At 38.3% G+C, this 19,322-nt stretch overlaps 1 protein-coding gene across 8 annotated transcripts in view; it reads right to left on the bottom strand.

Moving 5' to 3' along the window:
• Positions 1-19,322, bottom strand: part of sif (guanine nucleotide exchange factor still life) — a 674,511-nt gene that overhangs the window by 296,651 nt on the left and 358,538 nt on the right. For all 8 annotated transcript variants that reach the window (XM_083112141.1, XM_083112137.1, XM_083112140.1 and 5 more), the window contains one exon: positions 10,187-10,322. In XM_083112141.1, coding sequence (XP_082968267.1) covers positions 10,187-10,322 — 136 coding nt within the window. The remainder of the gene's footprint in view (positions 1-10,186; positions 10,323-19,322) is intronic.

Here is a 19,322-nt window from a genome sequence, read left to right as displayed (position 1 = left end):
GTCGGTAACGCGTCTGACTACCATTCTAAAGGTCCCGGGTTCCATCCCCGGCCGGTTCAAATCCGGGAACTTTTCTAACGATGGAAGCGCCCCGGCGCCCACCCAGCGTCGAATGACATGGGTACCTGGTGGAAACCCTGGGGGGGTAAAGGCGGTCAGGGGCGTGATGCTGATCACATCACCCCCACTCACGACCGGATCTAGAAAGTGTGGGACGTTACCCCCACACCCCCTATACGCCTTCATGGCGTGGTGCTATGCACAGGGAAGCAATTACATTTCTTTTTTGCTGGACATTTAACGTGTTCATTCGACAGGCCCTCGTGCAATAAAATAACAAATGAAAATTATATTAAAGAGGGGAAAAACAGGCTTAATTCAGGAAATGCGTGTTACTTTTCTCTTCATAAACTTTTATCTTCTCGCATAATATCTAAGATACTAAAAGTTAATATTAATATATACAAAATAGTAATTTTACCTCTAGTATTATATCGATGTGAAACTTGGTCCCTTATATTAAAAGCGGAACATAAATTAAGATTATTTGAAAATAAAATCCTTCGATAAATATCTGGACATAAAAGGGATGCGCAGATAGGTGAGTGGAGAAGGTTACATAATTTTGGACTGCACAATTTGTATTCCTATCCTGATATTATTAGAATAATTAAATCAAGAAGAATTAGGTGGGCAGGCCATGTGGCTGAATGGGAGAGGAAAGAAGAGTTACAGGATTCTTGTTGGGAAACCTGATGGTAAGAGACCTGTAGGAAGGCCAAGACGAAGATGGAGAGAGAACGTTGAGATGGACCTAAAGGTTATCGGTAGGGAAGGAAAAGATTGGATTGATCTTGTCCAGGACAGGGACAGATGGAAGGCTTGTGCTGCTGCAGCCATAAATCTTCGGGTTTAAGAAGGCTAGAGAATTAGTTAAAAAAAAACTCGTACAAATGCAAAGTTATTCACAAAGCAAGTATTTATGTGTATAGTTGACTGCAATAAAAATACGACACCTATATCCTGAAAGACTCGATTCACTGCAATGCGTTTTGTATGTGGCCTTACTCAACAGGATGACAGAACTTACTTTTAAGTTCGCTATTTGCCAGAGAGTTAGGCAGCATACACAACACTTTACAGGAAAACGAGTATTTCAGGATATAGGTGTCTAATTTTTATTGCGGTCAACTGTACATTTTATATACTTGCCTTGTGAAGAACTATTTGGACTGGACAATCGAGGGCACTTCTGGAATGTACTGTAAAGGTCCCATTGAAACTTATTGGTGTTGGTAAAACACAGAAGTGTCCGTGACTGTATATAGAATTCAGCAAATGTAAATTGTAATAGAAATTTGAAGCAGCACGATAAGCGATACTTGCTCTTGCAAGCCCGAAGTTCCTAGGTTCGAGTCCCGGCATCTCGTGGTTGTTCTTTGTGAGTGTCCAATTTCATCATATCACCACGCATGCTCATCGCTGCGGTTACAAATTCGTTCCTGGCGAATTTTAAAATAAATATTTACAAGGCCATCTACGTTTTCATGCACTTGAAAAAGTCTGCGGGATAGTACCACCGAAATAAGCAATGCGCAAGATGAGATATTTTCGCCTGCTTTATACCAATGCCAAGACACGAGGCGGTCGAACCGTTCCCCTCAAAAAGAAATAAATTTTCTCGCGTTGCGAGGAACGTACGACGTAACTTCCGCCATCTCGGAGGGAGAGTTCCGGCTGGTGCTGACATCTACTGGAGCTTCTTCGATTCACCAGGCGGAACAAATTGCTCCGCGAAAGGGCGAGAGCAAAACCAAGTGGAAAGTGAAAGGGCTAAGAAGTTCTGGAAGCAGGCTTCCGGTCTCGGTTGGCGGAGGAGGGGAAAGGGGTGAACGAATGAAAAAAGATAAACGTGAAAGAAATAATTAACTCCCCTTGTCATTTGCAAGAGTGAAAGAAAGTTAATTTCTTAATGTTTATTATTCCAGTCCAAGGAAAACAAGAATAAAAGGATTAAGATTTTTCTCCAAAAATACATCTTACTTTGTTCATGTAAACAGCAAAGAATAGTGTAAGTTCATTCCACAAACAATGGAGGAACGCTTTCTTTCTAGAATTATGCTATGGTTTCATTTATTAAGCCCTATTTTTATGTATTTTCCCTTCTCGATTTCAAGTTTCTGTGTTGACAAACGAAATATGGGTTAATATTTATAATCCTAAAAATATGCATAAATGTCGCATGCTGGTTTTTATGTTACTGACAGGCCCCATAGGTGGGTGCAGGGTCTCCGTTGTACAATAGACCGAATATATATATATATATTATAAACCGAAATCTTTCAGGACCCGAAAAGAAACATACATTTCTGTTCCTTCTGAAGTTCAGGTGTCGTATATAATCACAATATATAAACATCATTGCAATAAATAAACAATTAATTTATATGTTTCTTATTGTTACTTATACGCATTAAGCAGAACATGTTCATCTTTAAAACCAAGAATTACGGAAGGTTAATAATAGGTTCTAAATTATTATTTCTTTTCATTTCCGATGTGCCACTGATGCTACGTTCATTGTATTTAATTACAAAACTGGAATCTCAATATCAAATTATTATTTTCCCTTTCAAAGTGGGAATGTTAAATCATACCCAATAACATTCTCTCTATCATGCTTACGTTTCATTCAATTTTGACGCTGTAGTGAAGTTACACTATAATATGTAAATAATATTTTTATTTTATGATTTTATTCTATGCATATTAACTGCTCTTATTTAAATATTTTAACATGAGTATTACTAGTACTTTGTTTAGAACAGTGACCTTAAACGTTTTTCCTATAGCGGGCCATATTTATGAAGGTCTTACGGGCGAATGCTCATAGATGAGCTTTACAAATAACTGCGTGGTTTCTGTTCTTCAATGTACGTACATTCGCTTACTGTACTATTTTGTTATTAAAGAATATATCAGCATGGGTAACTATTGTTACGTTCTGAATTGAGGTTAGTCAATGTAACGCAAGAAATAAGCATAATGATACAATGCTGTATGATATTTGTTAAGAAAAAAATCACACTAACCATTCATTCCACATTCTTCATTTTGGAAAGGATCCTGTTCGCAGGCATAAATGGTACCGAATAAAGGCCAATGAATGTACAAAACAGAAAATTATGACTCTTTCATATAATCTGAGTTCGCTGGTTCGCCTTTTTATTTCATTACGGGCTTGAGCGGGCAGCTAAATTACAACCCGAGAACCCGAGCCCGAGAATATGATTTCACTTACATGGTTTTTAAGTATATCAAACAATCCATAAAGTCAGGAAAAATCAGGTTAGTTGCTTAATTGGAAAACTCGTAACAAAAAGTACACAAACAATTATTTTTTTCTATCGCGGGGCTTCAAGCGAATGTCCCAGTTGTCCTTCCCTAGGACCGGTTCTATTACAGATGATCGAAAGTTTACAATAGCCTTCTGCAGAAACACTTAAATTTTATATAAACTGGTTCTGCACGTTCGCCTCAAACCTATAAAACGAAAAGTTTTCAGCCTCCTCGTTTACGAACTACTCGCAGCTCTGGATTTTGCGGACAATCTCTCCCACATCCATGGATCGTTAACTTGGGATTTTATTGAACTCCTCCTTGTTCTCTTGTGCGAAGTTATCCAGGAGGAACGGGGATAAAGCGTCTGATTTGTTCTTCCGCAGTGTTTGTGTCGACGAAACGTATAGAGAGGTTCAAAGAAATGAACAGGGAAATCCTATTTACAGCAGTATGATGCCCATACTTTGCACTGTCCATTCCTTCAGTGTGGAGTTTTCGTTAACAGGTAAAACAGGTGAATAAAGTCGCGCTCTTTCTTCCTATATAAAAGCGCATTACACCCTTCGTGAAGTCACACAGGGAGATTGAGGACATAGCGTTTATCCATGTGTGCTCCAGGTACTATTGACGAGTGGCTGGGTGGGTCCCAGAGTCAATTATGCAGGGAATTCGATGGAAGATTCCACCCTGAGATCATCCATTCTCGCAATATCAAGTCCAGACGTTCCTCGTGGTATCATACCTACTACAACTGTGCCACTGTCGGTCTTCTTTCTTGATGTTAAGGAATGGTTAATACATAATATCGAGGAAGTAAAAAAATGTCTGAACTTTTCCTTTAACTCTTCACGAGACACGAATAAAAGAAGACTCAGGGATATGGTGATGTGACATACAATTAATTCAATTTATTATACAATTACAATTATCAGAACTGACCTGTGGAGTAGCCATTTGGACGGATGCAGGCTGCAACTCACCTGAACATGTTGAAGGATGTGAAAAAGCCATTTTTAAAACTTTGATACAAGAAACTTCGAATAGATTACTTGAAACGTAGCTACGATACTTTGTTAGCACATTTTACTTTACTGAAGAGAAATACTTCGCTAAATTAAAAAAGAATAAACACAAAAACTTGTGAACAATATCGTGATTGTTTTAGTATACAATTAACAAACTTTAATGAATGCAAGTATCCTGGTGGGTTTGGATCCACTCACTGCGGGAATATGCCGCGCGGATGCATAACGTACAGGATAACATCCGAAAATATCTGCCTGGGAGCTTGTGCACCCAAGCTCTTGTTTGTTTATAATGCGTTAAGCTCATTACGAGTCTCTTGCGCTAATTTACGCACGTTCCGGACCAAGGATGGATCCTATGCGTCACCTAAGCCGGCTATCAAAATGTTTATCTAAGCGGATACGGCGTAGGTGTGCGCCCGAGCCGTTCCCAACACGAGCACTTCTTGCGCTGGTCGTAAGTCATGTTATCACGGCGATCGATAATTTCTTCTGTCCTTTGTCGTCGTAAACTTCCGAACTCCATTACTCCCTCTTTCGGAACCCCATGCGACGAACTGAGGTGAAGTAAAGGGTGGCCTGGCAGGAAGCGTTCTTTTTTGGGGGGGAAAACTTTCGGCTGTATCCTGACGACCTCGTTCATCACAAGACTCTCATGTAGTATTGGAGTGATAATTTATAAAAGAGGACTTTCTCTGCACAACGCAATTTATCTCGAACGCTTCCCCCGCCTCCTCGGAAACCTTTGCAACATCAATATTCCGCAATTTCCTCCCAAAATTGAGGACGAAAATTGAACAAGCTGTCCTTTTGTAAATACGGATGAAAAGGGAGGGAAATACGAAACTGGAGACCGAGGGGCGAAGGATAACTGTAAGGGAGGAAATCATTTGGAGACTGTAGGTAATTGTGGAAGAAACTTTTCTTATAGGCCGCCCAAGGGAAATGTTTGGGGCAATTTCCCTCAATTGTTTGTTTTCGTTGGACTTGGGAAGAAGGCAAATATGAGATTTGGACATTGGAGAAATGTTATAAGCAAACCATGTCGTACAATTCCTATGTAGGGCTATTTAACTGCGGAGTTAATATTATGATACACACAATTGCCTATTAACCAGTAGGCTGCAACCTAGGATTCTGAGAGTGCAAAATCACAAGAAGAGCAGAAAACTAGTTAAAAAGCAAGGAAAAACAGAAAATTACGCCTTCCCTCGCACGTATTGTTGTTTCACATACTTATCAATCGCCGACCTCCTTGGCGGAATGGTTAGCACAATTCGCTACGACGTCAGCGGTTCCGAGTTCGAATAAAGGCCGGAGGATGAATGTTCTTTGTGACTGTCCCTGCATCAAATCATCACTCATCCTGATCTTCGCGATTAGCCAAACGTGGTGGAAAGGCAAAGTAAAATAAACCAAATCAATTAATATACTTATCAATCAGTTCCGGCTAAAAAATAGAAAGTAAAATAAGGTGATGGTTAATGTACGTATATTTTTCAACGATTTTCTGTAACACTCATGGTGAAATAACGGAAAAAAAATGTTCCTCCATTTTTCGTCACGATATTTCTGCTGTACACAAAAGCGTGTAGTCGTTTACTGTTACAAATATTTCGCAATGTTTGTGCAATGACCTGATCTTTCCAGCAAATATTGATTGATTGATTGATTTAGTTTATTTTACTTCGCGTTTTGTGCCTCTTGGCTAATTTGCGAAGATGGGGATGAGTGATGAAATTGATGAATGGACATTCACAAACAACCAAGCCCGACCGGGATTCGAACACGGGACCCTTGGCGTCGCAGCGCGATGTGCTAACCACTCGGCCACAGGGTCGGGCACCCGGCAAATATTAATGGAACGTTTATGTCACGCATACAACAAACGACAACTGCAACAGGAGAGTAAATATTAACATAAAATTTCGAAATATATTGTAATATTGTCCGGAAGTCTTCTAACAGCTGAGCTTAAACCGATGTGGCGACAATGGGCGATTTTCTATTCGTGCTCCTGTACTCTCGAGGTGTATGAACATAGTTTAATGCTGGTCAGAAATCAAAAGTATTCAAAGTGTTGTAACCTAAATAGGGCGGTGTTCTGTGACCCGTGAAGGAACTTGTACGTGGTTTAGATTAATATTAAACAGCAAGGTTAGAAATTCAAACGTGTGTGGGTTGTGATAAAGTAATATAATGAACCTTCACCAGGCTGGAAGTACTTCGTCACTTAGAAGTCTATCCTTCGGAGTTTACGTCGATCGACCAGTAATAAGGTTAAAATCGCTCATCTGTGAACGAATCGCCGAGGGGTTAACGCGGCTGTCAAGGGGCAAAAGGTTTCAAGTTCGTTTCCCACGAGGGAAATATTGTAATGGTGTTGTAAAGGGTGCCCTTCTAGGAAGGCACTCGAATGTCAGCTTCTCTTCACAGACATCGATCTGTTATTTCTCCTCCATTTCTGATCGCCTTTCGTCAGCAAACGCAAAATATATAAATATATTTTAAAAAAAAAACCTGTCATAGCATATATATGTAATTTTTACATAGGAAATTATTATCTTCTAAATGTCTCTTAATATTTTCTCTCCTCGATTAGTCACGCAAATCATTGTTCATGTTCATAGCATTAGTAGTACATTAAAATCTTAAATTTGCAATTGAATTTAAAATGAAGGACAGTCGATATAAAATATTGCATATTTTATTATGTAATTTGAATAATTGACATATTTAATGGCATTACATATATATAAAAAGGTAAAGTGCTCCCCTGTGCTAGCACTACGCCATGATGACGTGTAGGTGGTGTGATCCGGTCGTGAGTAGGGGTTATGTGATCAGCATCACGCCCCTGACCGCCTTTGCTCCCCCCCACCCCCAGGGTTTCCCCCAGGTACCCATGTCATTTGACGCTGGGTGAGTGCCGGGGCCGCATCCAACGTTAGAAAAGTTCCCGGATTTGAACCGGCCGGGGGTTGAACCCGGGACCTTTAGCATGGAAGTCGAACGCGTAACCGACTGCCACATATTACATACATTAATAAAATAAGATAAAATATTTCGGTATTTTTTCCGTTCCTGATCCTTTATCCTATGTTTTTGATCTCAGAAACATGAGGAAGAAAAATTGTAGCTCATGTGGTGTCATATTTTCCAATCAATGAGATGGTTAGTGCATAAGGTCACCTAAAATTGACTGCCAAGTCGAAAGAAAGGCTGGAGAGAAAAAGAACTGTTATTTATCAAAAGATTCTGGAGTCCCCCCGCCCCCACTCTTCTGGTTATACATTTTCGTTTCGCTTTTAGGTTTAGACAAAGCCCTTAGAAACTTGGCGTCCGTGGACAAGAAAGCTACTTTCCTGTACGTAGCGAATTACACAATATGTTCCCTTGTACAAAAATTGCAAAAGTAGCTATGTATTTTCATTCGATGCTTCTTTTTACAGTTTGTTTCGAAAATTACAAAGAGCTCTCTTACATATTAACATATTATGCAATAATTTGCATTGTTAAAAAGTAATTAATAGTTGACGAAATAGGTTCTTAAATATGTACACGTTGCTTTGCTTTTTGAGTTTATAAATTTGATACAAATTTTAATTTGAACAACTTATGTCCTTAAAATTATGCTGAATATGTTCAAATAAAATAAATATTTAGCAGAATTCTTGAAATTTCTTGGATACTCGATTATTAATAACATTACACATTCTTTGATAGTACAATCCGGGGTCTATTCATACACATCGCGTGATAAGACAAAAGTAGTAGAAAAGGATTGTGAAGCAATCAATATGTAACACTAGGTTAATAACGAGGACAGAAGTATAGAGAAAAAAATTCAAGAAAATGGAAGGAAGGGTACGCGGCCTTCAGTAAAGAAATCATACCAGCATTCGCATTGAGTGGCCTGGGAAAACCCGCGTAATACCTCATTCAGAATACGTGTTCACGCCATAATCACTTGCTTTGTTTGACTTAAAGACTATGGACGAGCATATAGCTCAATTTTCATGTTAAGTAGTGTTTCCTTGGTCTTTAGAATACAGTCATTAGATAGTGCCCTGAAAATAACAATTTTTATGAAGCCGAATTTATAACACTGGTGCAAATAAGCAAGAAACAAAGTTGTTTTGGGACGCTTCCTGTAATATTTCAATATCTACAGCTTTAGAAGAAAAAAAAATATATAAAATGTCGATGTACTCTTAGGTATTTTAAAACAAGTAAAGGGAATTAATAAGATAAATTATAACGTAAATTATAATTATAACATAAGAATTAAATAATTACTTGGGCTTCTAAAACCTTCTTGTTAGTATATTTCCTAAACCACTTCAAATAATATTCAACACAATCCAGAAGTTCAATAGTAATATAAATTTCAACTTTCAATGCTCAATGGCCGAATATGTTTACATGCTATAACATTCCTTGCATACTTTCAGCCTCTATTTTTCGGATTGTGAACTAATTTTACATTAATACATTTACGTTCACAGTTAATCAATTGATACATTTAACGAACTACACACTTACCTTAGTAACTAGAAACTTTGCTCTCAATTCTCTTCCAGCATCCAAAACAATAATTAAACTGTTCGTGAATCATAACAATTGACAGTGCTACAAGTTCGACATCTAAACCTTTCCTTGAAGGTTGCTAATATGTCATTTTTCCTTCCAAGGACTACCACTCAAAGAACACCAATTTTGGGGCCGAAACAGGCAAATGAACAACCTTTGAACAAACTCGTGTCTTCATACAGAACCAAACGACTACTACTCTACCTCTCCTTTTTTACAATTTTCAGTTCCTTCATATTATCAAATCGTCTCGCATATGAGTACCAAACTAAGTGATGAAATAGTATGTAAAATACATACAAAAGAGAGATGATGATGGATAGAATAGATTAAGAAAGGTTTTGTATTCTCATACATTTTGGAAGAAAATCTAACAACGTTGCCATGATTAACAAGACGTTGGGAATTGAAAATTTCACGAAACAGCCAAGAGATGACAGTTCCTAACTCTATCGACATGAAGAAGTAGAGGCACGAGAGTCTGTACTCCATAGAGGCTTCATGGCCAATATCATAGTGATACATTCCAAACACTTTGACTTAAAATCCCTTCTTATATGCACACGTTACCATTATTCATTCAAACTTCAAAATAGTGTGGCAACTGGATACTATTGCAATTGCAATTTATTCGTTTTTGTCTCGACCCATATTTGTGCTTTCAGCTTGCAAAGGTTGAGAATATCTGATCTAGAGCAACGGGAAATGCTTTACTCCGTCACGCCACTGGTCACCGTGGTGAGTTTTAAAACATTATCTTAATATGACTTTAAAAGCATAAGCATAATAAAAGAAACTTGACTGACAGAACCTCAGATGCAGTAGGCTACTAGATATTTAGACATTTTGTGTGACCTTTAAGCTCATGAATTGTGTATTCTTTGGTATAAACACTTAAGCTAATGTTCATTATAATTTATATATATGAAAATTAACATAATCAGCTAAATGCTTTTTCTCGCGGAGTACCCGGGAATACCGGAAACATTTATTTCGAAGCAGAATAAAAGTCAAAGAGAATGGTTTAACTCGATTGCATCCGCAGAAAAAAGAGCGAACCCGCCCTCTAGCAGATTACGAGATCCCCGTGAGACACGCATCCATATTTAACGATGTCTCATCTCGTTAGTTATGCATTAGATCCAGGGATGTAGCTCATTGCCATGCTTAACAGGACGCTGGAAATTGAAAAGTTCACGAAACAGCCAAGAGATGGCAGTACTTACCTCTGACGACGTGAGGTAGCAGAGGCGCGAGTCTGTACTCTCTATAGAGGCCTGCTGGACAATACCATAGCGTGATTCTCGGTCGCTCATATAGTCAGAACGCAAGCTGTCCTGGCGATCGTACAAACTGCTGCTCCTAATAAGATGGGGAAACAATTGTTAATGATTTGTACTCAGTGTAATAGTTATGTTACACAATATAATCAGTGTGATTTTCTTGTTGCACAATAGTATCTATATGATTTTCATTTTGCACAATAGAATCAGTGTGGTCTTTACGTTACACAATAGATCAGTATGATTTTCATGTTACGCAATGAACACAATATAATCAGTGTGATTTTTCTTATTCTTCAATACAATCAGTGTGAATGTCATATCTAGTTGCATAATAGAGATATTGATTAACGCTGACAGATTCCAAATACACAATACTTATTCTACATGAAATTAAGCAATAATTGTTCTGAACAGATGTTAAAGAGTAAAAAAAAAGGGTCCCAGAATTCTATTTTCCAACTGAATATATATATATACAGTATCTTTATTTACGGTTTTTAAAGTAAACCTAGGCGAGATTACGTAGGTCTAAATTCGTGTAACATCGGTAAAGTTCGCGGGAAGTATAGTGAGGACATAGCGAGTCGATTCCAGTGGTCAATTATGTGAAATTTGATGCCTGTTTTGCACAAGGCACGTTCCTGAATTTCTACACAATTACCAATTAAATCGTTTCTTTGCTACTTGTTTGGTTAGACACGTGTTTAGCATTTGGCAGACTAGTTTTTCTTTGAATTCTGAAAACATTTCATATACACGCTCATAATTATTAACAAATATAGCAAAAGAAACACATTTGCAAACATTATTTATAAAAATAAACAACTTCAGGTTTTGGCCATGCTTCTACAAATTGTACACAATTATCATGGACTAATTTTATAAACGGGGATTGTCACGTGGCCGTGTAGCTTGTTTTACATGATCAGCCAGATCTTTTAGATTGTGATCTTTTCCTGTTATAATATACTGCTGGACAAAAAAAAACCGGACACTTGCATTTTTTGTGATAACGCATACATTCTGATTCGAAGGCTAACTAAATTATTGGAAATATATTCAACAGAAAACAAACTTTGAGGATGTTCTACATACATTAATAAGTTAAATTAGAACAAAAACGAAAGTTACAGAAAACTACCAAACTGAGAGCGTAATTCATAAGTAATTGCAATTCAGATGTCAAATATTAAAGTGTCCGGTTTTCTTTGTCCAGCAGTATATTTGAAATTACATTTTTTTTCCAAACAGCAGCGCCCTAAAAAATCCAGGAAAGCTCTAAATCCTGTGAAAATGCAAGTTTCTAATGCAAAAAAGGTGTGATATTAAATTGGTCCAACCATTGAACAAAATGCAATATTTTCATCCCTAATGAGATATATTACTACAAAATACCCATTTAGATTCTTTCAGCGTTTTAATCATAGCTTTTCTGTCACCCAAATGTATTTACTGCCATCACATAAAACCTTCCCCACTTAATTTGTTCATTAATATTTGATATCAGTGAAGCTGAGCACACCCACCCTTACTCACTCTCTCTCTCTCTCTCTCTCTCTCTCTCTCTCTCTCTCTCTCGTGTTTGTGGGTATGCTCGTTGTTTCTACTAACTTAGAGATTGTGTTACAGCTTATGCTTAAAGAAAAGAAAAATTGACGAAAACTCGTGTTCTGTAGATATACAAAGATAGTGATTTTCGTATGGGTCGTACAAAAAAATTGTCTACACAGATCCCGATTATTATCAGTAGAGCCAGGATGTTCAGGCACTGAAAAGTATTAAAAATGGCAGGCAAAAAGGCAACGAAAAATTGGAAAAGTGGCAGTGTATGTCGAAAAAAAGGCAATCAAGTTTCAGAAAGAGACAGTAAAAATTGAAGAAGAGGCATTAAAAATTGAAGAGAAGGACTTAACTTCTTCTTAAATCTTTAAAAATGTATTTGCAAATAATAATTTGAATAACAAGGGTTATTTAAAAACGAAATCAAATAGAAGAAGAGAAATATAATTTTAAAAACTGCCTTCTCGGAATGACAAAAGAAGCAAAAAAAAGGCAAAAATGTTTGAAAAAGGCAGCGTAAGGTGAAATAGGCAGAAAAAGGCAACATAAAGTATTGTTCAGAATGTTAAGAACCTTCGGATAGGTGTACTTTTGTGTTCAATTTTTGTCTACCAGCGTCGGAAACGAATAGGCATTTTGCATAAAATCCGGGCTCTAATTATCAGCAAACTGACAAATCAACAGCGCAAGACCGAAAATGTCTTCATTAACCTTCCCTTGTTTTTCGTTCTTGCACCGAGAGCTACTGGAGAAACAAGAAGAAGAATAACTGTCCTATTTTCGGAGAATGGCAGATGGACCAACGAACTAACTCTCTAGCCTTCTTAAGCCCGAAGGTTTATGACTGCAGCAACACAAGCCTTCCAAATGTTCCAATCCTGGGCAAGATCAATCGAATCTTTTCCATCCATATTAATTTCCTTTAGGTCCATCTCAACGTTATTCCTCCATCTTCGTCTTGGCCTTCCTACAGCTCTCTTACCATCAGGTATCCCAACGTGAATCCTGTAAACTCTATCTTCCTTTTCCATTCATCCCGCATGGTCTGTCCACCTAAGTCTTCTTGGTTTAATTATTCTAATAATATCTGGACATGAATACAAATTATGTAGTTCTAAATTATATAACCTTCTCCACTCATCTGTCTCTTCATCCCTTTTACGTTCAAATATTTTTCTATTGTCTAATAATATTCAATACCTGAAAATTCCTTCTCCAATCCTTTTCTGAAGTCCCAAGAACCGTAGTTCTCTGCAATTCTAGAAAACCCGATTAAGCGCACACACTCCACTCCTCAAAGGGCCTCCCGATGACATAATGGTAACGTCGTCGCCTTGTAATCAAGAGGTCCCCGGTTTGATATCCGATGGAGGTACATAATGGCTCGGATACCACTTTAAACTGTAGGTCCGGTCCATCTGTTAATAAAGTGGACTTAAAACAACAATTCAATTAATCAACTCCCCTCCCCAACTCAAACTCTAACAGCCACAACTTCAAAACCTCCCTTTCCTGGCGTCCCACGAATCGTTACTTTCTGAATTCCCAGGAAATCCCCAACTAACCCCTCTAGTTTTCTGTAACCTTATATTCCTTATATCCCTTACGGCCATCAAATTCGTCTCACTATGTACCTCGTAAATATACAGGGTGTCGCAAAACTCTTTCAACAACGCTTAGGTGCTGGTAGATATCATAAAACAAGTAACTTTTCCCTATAAAGTTAGCGTTATTGCTAATCTCTTCTCATAAGGAATTAATTGCAAGGCTCTTTTAATTTAATGATTGATTGATTTGCTTTATTTAACTTCTCTTTTTTATACCACTTTTGGCTAATTTGCGAAGATGGGGATGAGGGATGATATGATGAAATTGATGAATGGACACTCACAAACATCCATGCCCAAGCCAGGATTTGAACCCAAGACCCCTGGCTTATTTTAGAAAACAGTGGCAACCTATACATTTTACCGAGAACGGATATGCATGTAAGAAAAATTATGTGTTTTAATAGTGGGTTTCAAGAAAATTCCAACGATTTTTTGCAATACTAGGAACATGCGAATTAAAAACTCTCTCTCTCTCTCTCTCTCTCTCTCTCTCTCCATTCAAACTGGTTCATCTTGAATGCTCTATTAAATAATTTGTAGGAAGAAATTGTTATTTCATTGAAAGGAATTACATTGAGTTCGGTGTCTGTACTAGTTTGTTCCGCACTTCACGATATCGTTTGATATTGGTACATCAAGAGAAATCCTCGTAATTTACTCTCTTTTCATGTGTGGGAATTAGTTTTCTCATTTTGTGTCTTTGCTTCGCATTTTTATCATCGAACGTGAAAGAAAAATAATCAAAGGAAACCATTGAGTACACGTCATAAGTGGTACATATTTATCATTCATTGTAGCAACTTGAAATCAACGTTGCAATGTAAGAGTAACACATTCGGAAGGCACCAAAATGTCAAATTTTAGTTTAACCTGGAAACAACGTTTTGTAGCAAACGAGCGAGATTCTGACATCTAGATGAATTTCCGGGATAATTCATGTGAATTTCTATTCTTCTCATTGTACGTCATTTTTCTGCACTTTCAGCCAAATAGTAAAAACGAGGACGAAAGATCCAGTGACACCTTTGTCCAGGTCGGAACTCGTGTCCGGAACATTCGGTAGATAGATCATGTGTTGATCACTAAACGTACTCCGTCACCGATGTGACTCAAGAATATTCATCTGCCGGACATTTTTGTTTCTTTTCAGTATAGAGGTTTCCTGCTTTTTATAACGAACTCGATTAGCAATAGCGCTAGTTCACAATATTCTAATAAATAAATTGTAATAAGTTAACATTACAGTCTGCGTGTTCGAAACGAGGCAGCAAACACATCATGTTTACATTGTTCGTTCGTGGATTTCCCCTATCTCACGTGTTCCTTCCAATTGTTGATATTGCATGATACACGAAACACTCCGTGGTGATGTGATTAGCACAGCTCGCTACGGCGCCAGGTGTCTCGGCTTTAAATCCTGGCATAGACATTGGTGTCATTTGTTATTTGATCATATCATCCTCATCTTCGCGATTAGCCAAAGGTGGCAAAAAGTAAAAAAGTAAAGTGCTCCCCTGTGCTTAGCACCACGCCATGAAGGCGTATAAGGGGTGTGGGGGTAACGCCCCACACTTTCTTGATCCGGTCGTGAGTGGGGGTGATGTGATCAGCATCACGACCCTGGCCACCTTTACCCCCCAGGGTTTCCCCCAGGTACCCATGTCATTCGACGCAGGGTAGGCGCCGGAGCCGCTTCCAACGTTAGAAAAGTTCCCGGATTTGAACCAGCCGGGGATCGAACCCGGGACCTTGAGCATGGTAGTCAGACGCGTTACCGACTGAGCCACCGCGGCCAAAGGTGGCAGAAAAGCGAATTAAAATAAACCAAATCAATCAATTAATTATGGAGATACACCCAAGTTGTTGTTTTCAAGTCGTCTCTCTTAAGGAGGAACGCTAGTGGCAACCCTGCCACGCGCCCCTGGTAGTTATGCCAGACCAAGCGTTTGCTGTGTTGGGTTGCATACGTACAGGATAGATTTTAAGCGCTTATAGCGCAGAAACTAAGCGCTTTCGAGGTAAACTTTATAGGGAAAAGTTACTTGTTTTTATGATATCTACCAGCACCCAAGCGTTGTTGAAAGAGTTTTGCGACACCCTGTATATTATTTGCTTATGATGGTTTTGATGTATCTCACACTAATAAGGTGAATGAATCACAATATTCATTCACCTTAGTCTTACATACACACATACATTGTAAAATCAAATATGATATCCAATAACCTGAATCTGTTAGGCTTGGACAACTTCAGACACAAATAAATTGCACAACCATTATAATGTAAATTAGCCAATTATTGTAACTTAAAAGTAGTGTTGTCCACGGGACGAGACGGGACAGGCTTTTAAAAATTCGAGACGAGACGAGATTGATCATGTGTCATGAGACAAACTAATATTTTCGAGACGAGACAGCATTTCCACGAGACTTGCACGAGACGAGACAGTCCAAAGTCTTGTCTCGTGGGCAACACTACTTAAAAGGAAATGGAACAATTAAAACCCACAAGAAAAGCAGAGGAATCACAATTCTGAGGATATAGACGTCCTGGGTTTGAACCAGCCGGGGATCGAACCCGGGACCTTGAGCATGGTAGTCAGACGCGTTACCGACTGAGATAAGTGCATATCCCTGAATGTGCAGAGTGCCCCAATAGAGTGTTTACATTCTTTGAATGTTAATAACAGAGACAATTAAAGATAATTTGACTGGAGTTTTTTGTATTTGAAGTTGCAATATCTACATTGAGTGTGTGTGTGAGCGAGTCTAGGCATTCTATTGTGTGTATCACAGCCCACCAGGCGGTAGGCATTTTTGTACATGAAGTGGCAGAGGTGAGCATTTTTTTCTTTTGAGCAATGTAAGAAGTGTCAAATAACCACCCGGATCTCCCAAATTAACACCGTTAGATTTCTACCTCTTGGAAACTGAAGAACGATGTGTACCCTAGAAAGCGATGGTGACTGGATGACATGAGACATGCGGCCGACACTACCTGCGCTTCCCTTCCTGTGCAAACCATATCTGCTGTTTGTTGATTTGTCGATCTGTTCTATAGCATTGCAGACAAAGTATTCCTACCAATGAACATGCATATCTTTAAGCTATGTGACACGCAAAAATGTTCATACTTCCTGTTATTAGTGTACCCATTATTAACGTTCAAAGAGTGTAAACACTATTTTGGGACACTCTGTATGTGGGTGGAGTCTGGAAATCTTTTCTTTTATGTTGCGATATCACTGATAGTATTGCAACTATAAATACGAATTTTGGCTAGTTGAGATGCCACCGACGGTCCCTGGTTGGAGTCCAGGTCTGGGTGCGAGTGTTCCTTCGTGAGTATCCCTTCATCAATTTCATCTAATCATCGTTCATTCTCATCGTCGCAAATACCCTAAATAGACAGAAAAGTGACGTAAGAAAATACCAAAAGATAAGAACAAGCCCTTCCCGCTACTGATTTTTTTTTTCAAATTCAACATTGTGTACATAACGCTGACTTGTACATGAAGCTGAACATACTTTCAAAGGGCAGTTCATGCCACAAAACCTTTCCGTGTATTACGTGTTTTATCAGATCGATATTTCGGTCAAAGTTTCTTACCGCCTTCCGCTGATAATGAAAGAATATTATATTTTTGCTATGAAACATGACCTCGGATATAAATCACGCTCAACTTCTTCGTCATGAAAATGAATGGATGCGTAGAAAATTGAGTCAGAAGCTCGAGGAAGGGAGGCAAGTAGCGTGCGAGGTCAGAAGAAAATCGGTGATTGTTATTAGTTTCGGAAATTGAGGGATCTTGCTAGCAATGAGGGGGAGGAGGCGTAATAATTTGGAGGAAAGTGTGCGAAAGTTTGGGATAACTAGATTTCGTAACGTATCCGCCGAATATATTTTCACGTTGCTGAAGCAGAGACGGAAATAAAAATTTACACGTTTTTCCTGTGAAATAAAGCCACTAAGTAGACTATGCATTTTCAGCACTAATGCTTTCATAAGAAATGTAATGTACGCAACAAACCAACAAATCCAAAAGACCAGGTTTATGTGTTACTTTGGGTGCTACCTTCACTGAAGAAAAATGCCTTGAAAGAGTCATAAATTGAAGAAAGAGATATTTGAAATGTGGTAAAAAAAAAAACATTTTAACTACCTCTACGATATAAATTTACCTAAATTGTTGTAACAAATTGTCTATAAGGGGGTGGGAGCTCACACTGTTATTGCCTGGAGCTTTCACATGGAAGCTATAGATCCGGGTCTGAATTGGAATTATACTTACACGTTGCCAGATCGCAGCAAGATATAATACACGACCCTTCGACCGATGTTCAAAATATTCCAATACACCTACAAAACTTTGTGGTAACTACACCTTTACTTCATTAAAATGTTTTCAAATATTTCAAATTGTAAATTCAGTAAATTTTCTATAAGAGAGAGGTACAGAGGTAAAAGGGATTAAGTACGGTACCAATCAATCTACCACGTGAAGCCATGATCTTTGGTTCGAATGAATGACTGACTTTATTTATTTTGCTTCGCGTTCCTGCCACTTTTGGCTAATTGCGAAGATGAGGTTAAAGCATATAGATGAATGGGCAACCACAAACACACTGACGACACGACATGATTCCTACAGGCCCAGATGCCACAGCCTCGTTAGTCTTCTAAATGCAGTACAGGGTGTGCTATGTGAAAAGTAGGTTGACTTTCACCCAGTAGTTCGAAATACAGCCAGTGCATGGAGGTTCTTGCTTTCCGTTTCATGTAGGGGACACTAGAACACATTTAAACATCGTGAATTTCCCAGTTGACAGCAGTGGTGGTATATGACAGCCCTGCAGATGGTAGTCCGACCATTCGTCAGTCTCTAAACGTCAGTTCAGGACGTTATAAGTATTTCTTATAATCAAAAATTGTAAGAAATTAACGACCACATAGAAGGTCAAGTGGCAAGTTTGATTATAGCATATTATTACTATGGATAGCTTTACGCGCTATTATTGTGAAACGTATCTATTAGCTTTCCCTTATGATGCGTAGATTTGTCTGTCATAGGCCGGTGGCAGATTTGAATATCCCTGTCGTGGCACATTTGAACAACACTTTCGATGTATATTTGAACAGCACTCTTGGGCACATTTGAACAATCATCAAAGTTCATCATAATAATATTAACTAAAGTATTTCACGCGATTTTAAAAGGCGAACAGTCCACGTAGTTCATATATCACAGGAGCTTTGTTTGCAAAATTTCTTGAATATGTTAAGAAACATGCTAGATGCAGCAAAGAGGGCAGACATTTTACTAATGGATAGCCATGAGAGCCATTGCATTCTTGACGCTATTCTGTTTGCAAAAGAGAATGGAATTGTTCTAGTAACATGTCCCCCTTCATTGAACGCATCGACTCTAATATTAGATGTTGGTCTGATGGGTATTTTTAAGGGAAAGCTACTGGTAGCACAAAACGAACGGATGAAAGCCAAACACATAATTTTTCACGACCTGGCATCTTTAAACCAATTTAACTTCATTTACGACGAATGTGTTAGCATTTAGAAAGCCGGAGAGATGGCTATTCTCTAATGATTTCGAGCCATCATCTGTAACCAACACGAAAGCAAAGATCATGTAAGAATAACAGTGCGTATGTAATATTAAACATTTTATTTCCAAAAAGATTAAAAAAAACAAGTCACTGTTCAAAAGTGACCCATCTCTGTTCAAATGTCCCCCCTTCATGGGGCAGATTTGAACATATTCCAGATGAAGAATGATGAAGAAGTTCTCTCGGGATATACATTACAGATGGTTTTCTAACGTATGTAACTTGCAAAGTAACTTTGATCTGTCTGTGTAATAATCTTTACATGTACTAGAAGAGTATT

This window comes from Lepisma saccharinum, chromosome 1 (genome assembly GCF_977018435.1).
Source record: "Lepisma saccharinum chromosome 1, izLepSacc3.1, whole genome shotgun sequence".
In the NCBI taxonomy this organism is placed as follows: domain Eukaryota; kingdom Metazoa; phylum Arthropoda; class Insecta; order Zygentoma; family Lepismatidae; genus Lepisma; species Lepisma saccharinum.
Note: the sequence above shows the minus strand (reverse complement) of the source record. Positions and strands in the feature narration are given on the sequence as shown.